This window comes from Typha angustifolia, chromosome 7 (assembly GCF_048772165.1).
Source record: "Typha angustifolia cultivar Huaian chromosome 7, ASM4877216v1, whole genome shotgun sequence".
NCBI lineage: Eukaryota > Viridiplantae > Streptophyta > Magnoliopsida > Poales > Typhaceae > Typha > Typha angustifolia.
The window spans coordinates 8,387,126-8,395,528 of record NC_133245.1 but is presented as its reverse complement, the minus strand read 5'-3'; the positions used below and the strand labels follow the sequence as shown (position 1 = coordinate 8,395,528).

The following is an 8,403-nucleotide window of genomic DNA, read 5'->3' as shown; positions in this document are numbered from 1 at the left end:
CTCCGTCCTTTGTCTACTATTCTAAAGATATCTTCCAATCTAGCCAACCAATTTGCGTGAAATCAGATCTTTGCAAAGCTCTCTCCAAAGGCTACAACAAACTAAGATTTCATGTCAATCTAATAGCTAGATCCACCTAAAAATCTCTTAAAATTGTCATGCAAATTTTTGTCCAGAACTAGTTGTGAGACAAATCTAACCTTTTTTAGGGGAGATAGTATCAGGGTCTGTGGCACTATAGCCTTAAGTAAAATGCTAATAAGATCAACATTTAACCTTTAAATGAAAATGTAGAAAATTTTATTTTATAAAATATTTAGTTATTCAATGTTTTTAGCTTAGAAAATGCTGAAGAGTTGAGTGTTTTACTAGAAAAAATTGAAAAAAGAATTCAACATAAAATTTGGAGGAGCTATGACTAAAATAATTTTTCAAGTAAAGTCTTCAAAATAATATATTTTATGACTAATAGATAGCCGAGCACAAAGTTACAATGTTACAAACTTTTTATTTATATTTTACTTATATTTTTTTCATTTAGTATTTTTAACAATAAATCATTGCACTTTCGAGTGTTTTGTATTTATCCCGTTTTTCTAGTAAATTAGTGAATTGTTTAGTATTTTTTTTCTTTCAACAAAATTGCTGAATGTTACCCTGATAAGTATTTTATCAAATAAAATACTAATCTGATTAGTATTTTACTTTTGGCTAGATAAACACTTATTAGTTTAGCGTTTTATTTAGGCTATAAGAAAATAGACTGCATTTGATATTAAGTTTGGGATGCAAGCTATTTCCGAAAATGAATTTAAAACAGGTCTATTTGGTCAAAAAACTCCCCATAAATTATCCAGGTCAACCATGTCATGCAAGTTTTTTATGCACAAACAGGTACCATTCAAGATCTAATCATGTGGATTAACGCGGAGAAAACAAAAAAAGAATAAACTCCGTGGAGATTACGTTGAGGACGTGGGATCAGCCGACATAACTCATCGGATCTTATAATCTTATAAATTATCTATATCACCCAGTAGAGCTCTCCTCCTGCTCCCTCCCAAGTTCTCAATTTTGACTTGAGGCATATCTCCTCTTCTCTTCTCTGTACTGCAATGAGTACTCTTCTCCTTTTCTTAGCGTTCTCTCTATTCTCTTTTTCCGTCGTCGATGCTGAGGATCCCCAACTTTTCTTCAACTGGACTGTCTCATACTCTTTGCAGTCTCCTTTAGGTGTAGCGAAGAAGGTCAGTAACACATCAACGCAATGTTAAGAAACAGAAAACGCATGTTCTGTTCATATAACCCATCTCTCTAAATATTCTCTTTTGTTTCGTTAGGTGATTGTGATCAATGATCAATTTCCTGGACCAGTTATGAATTTAACAACAAACAATGTAGTGGAAGTGACCATCTTTAACAAGCTTGACGAGCCTTTCCTCATGACATGGTAAATTATCGCATACTATTGTACATTGTTACATAGTATAATCCAAGATTAATTCTTTACCTTTAACTTATGGTGTTTGGCAGGAATGGGGTGCTAATGAGGAGGAACTCATGGAACGATGGGGTGCAAGGAACAAACTGTCCTATACTTCCTGGCCAGAGCTGGACGTATACCTTCCAGGTGAAGGATCAAATTGGAAGCTTCTTCTACTTCCCATCGTTGGGATTCCAAGCTGCGGCCGGTGGTTACGGACCCATTCGGATTAATAACCGTATAGTTATCCCTATTCCTTTCGATTTTCCACATGATGATTTTGATATCATGATAGGGGACTGGTACAATATGGATTTCCAGGTGAGTTCTTTCCTTTCTAGACCTACTTAAAATTTTCATTTTTTTTCTTTGTCTTTCGCTTCAATTTTATGCTAATGAACGTGTATCATTTTGAGCAGGACATGAGGGCTTCTCTTGATCAAGGTCATGCATTGCCCAAACCTGATGGCATACTTATTAATAGCTTACCGCCGTACAAGGCAAATTTCACTTTCCAACCAGGTAATATATCTCATCCATGTACTTTCCATCAATTTAACCCCTTGAGCACTAGATAATTAGTTTCGCTATACGAAATTAGATCTAGATGATAATAGAGAATTTGTAAATTCATGATTTATTGGTAGGTGCAATTGTTTGTGTGAATGACCGGAAATATAACCAATGCAAATGTCCAACAATTTCAAATACTATACCGAGTAATGTAATAGTCACTATTATATTTTTAAGGTCTTATTTGGTTAGTGGATAAATATTCCTTATTTATAACTTAACATCTCCCTATTTATAGTTAAATACCACCCAAACACTATCTCTTTTTAGAAGTATGCATAAGTATGGTCAATGTACATAATTTTATGTCTTATATACATTTTCTTCTATCTTAGATTAAAAAAATTGTGATAAAATTATCATAACCCCTTTTCTTACTAAAATGTGCATAAATCTTTCATTTATTTGCACTAAAATTTTTATAATTAAATGAGTCTTAGATTTTTAGTGTTCTAACCATGGCAGTCTCTATATACTAATAGTACCATTTTCACCTGAATCTCCTTAGAGAAGAATGTAATTAATCAGCAATAATAATCACCAGTAAGGAGAACGTAGAGAAAAGCGACTGCTGCCGTACCATGTCAAATAATTCTATGGAAACCATGTATGCTAAAGAACGTATAATTCTAGATCTTTTAGTGCTATCAAGTATGTTGATATAGTATTATAAATATAATTATATTTCGCCAAAATTAGATAAAATGATGAGCGAAATACTTCAACGTATTGGGATTAAACAACTGCAATATTATATATGTTAATATACTACATAAACTAATCTTCGTTCGCCCAATCACGCAACAATACGATGTGCCATTATCTAGCCTAACTTTATTGAAACGAAACCCAATGCTGGCAAAAAGTAACAGCGTCGGATAGCGTTTGAAGCAATTTGAGGTCCACTCATGGGGATCTCTGTTTAGGAGTACTTGGCAAGAACATCTCCTAACAGATCACGAAGTAAAATATTATACTGAAAAGAAGCCGTTTAGCCTAAGCTATTATTATATATATAGTCCGTGTGTAGGATTATCTCGGTTCTCGTGTTAAAACCCCTGAAATACCATGCACGAGATCACATGCCCTCATGCACGTAATTAGATGGATCGTGGGTGATGCTTGGGGAAAGAACCATAATGTAGAGTGTATTAAATGGAGAAGCACCGTTGAACTCTCGTAGTTACTTGCTATTTAATTCAGCGTGTACAACCCCAGTCAAAGGATTGACTTCTAAATTTGGGCAACGGGGACTAAACCTTACGGAATAAATAAGAAGCTAGATCCTGCCACTCTGCCAGAATAAAATTTAAGGGTGTTAGCCGAGAATCTCGTCAACCGGAACTAATAATGCACATAGTTTAGGGATTTTAGCGTAAATTTTCATTATCCCATTAATTTCCACACTTAAATAATATACATACATACATACATATATATATATATATATATATATATTCAATGATATTTATTTTCCCTAGATTTACTTTATGTCAACTTTTAGAAGACCATTCTCATTTTCCACTGATTATATTCTCAACTTAAAATAGTTTATAACTCTAGTATTAAGCCTTAATGTATATAAGTATTTTTCATATTATAAATATTTCTTACTAAGCTTTTCATTATATTTCATTACTTTGCAAACGATTTATTATTTTTCCACTAAGTGAATACGTAATAAAGATAAAAGGGATGTGAAAACCAGATCGCAATAAAGAAAAAAGTACCGAATAAGTATAACAAATTGAGAAACAGTGTTTACATTTTTTTCACAGGTATCAAGATTTAAAAGGTTAGAAAATGAAACCATAAACCCTAAAAGGAAATAGGAATGGAATACAAAAAAATATGAAAGACTAGATCTCTAGACCTAGTCTTATTTATTAGCTGCTCCATACCAGACGATAGAACCATATTACTATTCAAGTTTGTTTAGGGAAAATTAAAAATAAGATTGGATTAATTATCCCGTATGCCCTATATATCCCATATTTGGCAGGATTTGGTCTCCGGACCGAATGCCACATCCTCCAAACGAGGGATACAACATCCCACATGGGCTGGAATATATATCCTAAGTAGAGGGAAAAATATTTTCTTACTATATTGCCATTATATAAGAAAGAATATATTTAAATATTTAGATACATAAATAACAAATTAACAATTAATCTTTATTATTTAAGACGAATTTTTCTGAACTTTTATTTACATTTCTACTAATTTTTTTCATTTATTCAAGTATTTCTACTCTAAAAATATTTATTTATTTATTTATATTATTCTTGTTTTAATTCCAATTATTTTGAATTGAATATAATTATTTTTTTATAATTAATATTTGTTAAAAGTAACTATCTAATATTTCAATCTTATTTTACAATATAAAATAATCTATTATATGGTATTAAGTTCAAGATAATCAACATCAGTTTCAAATAGTAATTTATATTATCAATTTTATTTAATTATAACATTCATAGTGCTCTGTATACCAAATATTAGTAATCCTAAGAAATATATTATCACAGTAAATGATTTATCTCTCCTTATCAAATACTATAACCAATCATACCCATGAGAATTAGACTCTGTATCTATAAGATATTTCTCTCTCTCTCTCTTGTAGCACTAAAACAAATCAGAGCTTACTTTGAAATATCTAGATGAACTTCAACCAGGATTAAATGCTTGGTGTTTGGGAAAACTCACCTCAAATTTTCTTAACAATTAGCTAGTGAACAGGGAAGTCTTTCGTATGTGGAGATTGATATGCACCTTGCTCGGAAATACTTACTTTTTTTTCTTAGGGAATGTTTGATTGCTAAAAAGTGTGAGAAAAAATTACTCACTTTCCTATGACTAGAGATTAAAAATGATGGCTTCTCGAACTTGTGTGCCATGACATTGGCTTATCGAAACAAAACTCACGGTATTTTTATTTTTGTTAATTGCAGGAGCTACCTATCGGTTAAGGATATCAAATGTTGGCCTTAAGACATCGCTTAACTTTCGAATCCAAGGACATAAGATGCTATTGATTGAAACTGAAGGATCCTATACCGTAAAGCAATACTATTCCTCACTTGACATACACGTCGGTCAATCTTTCTCAGTTTTGGTAACAGCTAATCGACCGAAGAAATCATACTATATGGTGGCTAGTTCAAGATTTGTGAGCAAAATTCTTTATGGTGTAGCCTATGTACAATATGGAGGGTCAAATAGAATCCGCACCGGTCGGCTCCCACTCGGTCCTTCCCTTTATAATTATGACTATTCAATGGAACAAGCTCGTTCTATCAGGTTTTCAAAATTCAACCCTTAACATCATCTATATTCTTCATCATGTAGTCTAACTGTGTAACTTTTTATAATAGGTGGGATTTAGCCGTTGGTGCAGCTCGGCCTAATCCTCAAGGTTCTTTCCACTATGGTCTAATCAAAATCACTCGTACAATTGTGCTCCAAAATGGTATTGCCATTGAAAACAATCAAGTTAGGTTTACTATCAATGGTATATCATTCATATATCCAGACACTCCTTTAAAGTTGGCTGACTATTTCAAGATACCAAATGTATTTACAATTGGTGAAGACATTGACCAACCAACTAAACGCACTCCAACACTTGGAACACCGGTTATTGATGCCTATTACCATGATTTTATCGAAGTAGTTTTCCAAAACAACCAATCTTCTATTCAAACATGGCATCTTGATGGTTACAACTTTTTTGTAGTTGGGTAAGATGATATATAGCTGTATATTTTCTTGCATCATAATGGATTATCCATCTAAACATCTTCCTTTCTTACTTTGTGCTTAACATTAAATCATATAGGATGGAATGGGGAATGTGGACTCCTACACTAAGATCGACGTACAATATGGTAGATGCAATTTATCGTTCTACTGTCCAGGTAAACTTATTTTGCCAAAGGTTGGAAATTTATAGTAGAAGATTATTGTAACTCCATAATTTGGGAAGTGACTTGATGGTATTTACATGCATCTTCTTGCTGATAGGTGTATCCGCTATCATGGACAGCTGTTTTGATATCTTTGGATAACCTAGGAATGTGGAACTTACGATCACAAGATATAGAGAAAAGGTATTTAGGCCAAGAAGTTTACATGCGAGTTAGGGGAGAGAATCTCAATGCCATACCTGATCCAAGAGATGAGATTCCAATCCCAGCAAACATCATCAGATGTGGAAGGGCTAAAATGTCTTAATCTGATGTTATCCAAGCTAGATTGGATCATTTCAGGAGATATTGGACTCGTTGGGTCGGGTTGGTTATCTTTAGCTTAGTCGATTTCTGTTTCAGTTGGGTCTATTATTATTTCAGTTAAGTCATTTTCTATTTCAGTTGAGTCCTTTATTATTTCAGTGGTTGTGATTTAAGTTATCATTTAGTCGATTTGCTCAAGTCAGGTTAGCCTCCTTTAAATATTGTGGAGTTGCAACCAGGTTGAGCATTCAAGATTTAAGTAAGTCATCTCGATCTCCTTTTCTCTCTCTCTCTTTCTCTCCCCGTTGCACCTCCTCTTACCTCCCTCAAACCCTAGCCACCACCAATTGTAACTGCTGGCTAGCCTCCTTATAATTTTGTCCGTCAATCCTCGTAGTCCTTTAGGGCCGACCACTTTCTCTCGCGTTTTCTCTTCTTAGATCTGGCTGGTCATTAAACCTCGCCACCATCTCCTCCATGCAACCATAATGCTCCTTTGTTATTTCTTCTTTTTTGATATGAGTATACCGATAGGGTTGCACATTAGCCAGTTCAACTTCTAATACAATGGCTATCTTGTGGCCTGAATTTTTGCACAGTGGCAGTCCTTGTGGCTCTTCAAACAACATAGAGAATTCAGATAATAATTGTAACAATTCTTGGGGTTTACCTGAGCTTAAGGGAGGCTCCAATTCTGCTGGAGACATCTAAAAAAGATAGGCCAACTCCCTTGGCCCCACTATAGGTTGCAATGTGGGGTTAGATTGTGTTTCCACCCCATTTAGTCACACCACCTTGCCATTTTGCCAAAATGTCATACACATGTCGCAAAAGTTGAATGTCACCAATCCTAGGCTTTGTAACCACTGAGTATCCAGGACAAGATTAGCACCCCGCAAGGCAAGTGGATACAAATCAACAATCAATTCATGTCCTTGGACTCAAATTTCTACTCGACGACACAAACTATTAGCTTTCAATTTTATTCCATCGCGAATTGCTAAATCGAATGCGTGATACATTTAGTTAGGGTCTTTTCTTATTCCATTAGTTGTTTATTTTCATTAAAATAAAATTTCTGTAGGTCGCGTTCGAACGCGGAAGGGATCGCGTTCGAATGCCCTTGTGAATGCCTACATTAGGTTCGCAAAAATAGAGAACGCAAAATGTGCGTTCAAACGTCGTGTTCGAATGCTTGCATCGCGTTCGCACATACAGAGAATGCCTTTTGTGTGTTCGAACGTGATCGGGCACATGATCGACGGAAATTTTCTAGAATTAGGTTTAATAATTATATTTTGGCTTATTGGTTAGCCTCTATAAAGGTGTGGATGGCAGCCAAAATCATTATGCTATTAGATTATTAATTTCTTGCCTCCTATTTTCTCTCTATTCTCTCTACCCTAATCTCCCTCCTCTCTCTTCACCAACCTACCACATCTATCGTTGGTAAGGTCTCTCCTAACTTCTAATCTCCCTCATCTATCGAGTCCTCCCTCTATCTTGGGATCTCGACCACTTCTTTCCCTTCGTCTTTATCACTTAAACGACATCACCTATCCATCCTCATCTTCATTATCATCCATAACCCTAACATCCACTCCACCGGTCACCACCACCATCATCCACACCAACGCGTAATTTTGCTCTTGTTACAATGCGAATCTACGAAAGATGAAAGTACAAAAAATGTAGATCAGGAAGTTGTGAATTGAGTCCACTTAGGTTTGTAATTTTCTAACTATAGCAGAATATTTGGTGAATATTTTCCCTTGGTTGTGCGGACTGCTTCATACAATAAATTCAAATTTTGAAGGAATCATTCTATAGACCCTATCATTAGTATCACAGCCTATCTTTTGGTGCCGTAAAGCCTATCATTGGTATCAGAGCCAAGAGTACCTCAGACCTTCATTAATAATTGAAATAAGGAAGATAACGTCGACAAAGAGACTAATGGAGAGCACATCGACAAGGGAAAACTCAACCCACGATAACCCTAACCGTGAGGCTAATTCCTTTGGAGCGACCACGGTAGGATCGAGTCAACCAACGTCCATGAGTGTGAATATGGACTTGGCGGATGAACTTAGGGGCATGCTCCAA

At 34.9% G+C, this 8,403-nt stretch overlaps 1 protein-coding gene across 1 annotated transcript; it reads left to right on the top strand.

Annotated features, from left to right (window-relative positions):
* Nucleotides 1-1,067: 1,067 nt before the first annotated feature.
* On the top strand, nucleotides 1,068-6,689 carry LOC140763429 (L-ascorbate oxidase homolog). Its single transcript, XM_073101620.1, has 8 exons — nucleotides 1,068-1,247; nucleotides 1,341-1,450; nucleotides 1,534-1,804; nucleotides 1,903-2,005; nucleotides 5,017-5,365; nucleotides 5,440-5,805; nucleotides 5,904-5,982; nucleotides 6,089-6,689. The coding sequence occupies exons 1-8, from the start codon at nucleotides 1,116-1,118 to the stop codon at nucleotides 6,296-6,298; spliced, it is 1,620 nt and encodes a 539-aa protein (XP_072957721.1). The 5' UTR covers nucleotides 1,068-1,115; the 3' UTR covers nucleotides 6,299-6,689.
* The last annotated feature ends 1,714 nt before the right edge of the window (nucleotides 6,690-8,403 follow it).

Bases quoted from the DNA above. Each gene is read 5' to 3' on its own strand.
- LOC140763429 (XM_073101620.1), top strand. From the start codon at position 1,116: ATGAGTACTCTTCTCCTTTTCTTAGCGTTCTCTCTATTCTCTTTTTCC. The intron at 1,805-1,902 runs GTGAGTTCTTTC...CATTTTGAGCAG, and splicing joins GGTACAATATGGATTTCCAG to GACATGAGGGCTTCTCTTGA. The intron at 5,983-6,088 runs GTAAACTTATTT...TCTTGCTGATAG, and splicing joins TTTATCGTTCTACTGTCCAG to GTGTATCCGCTATCATGGAC.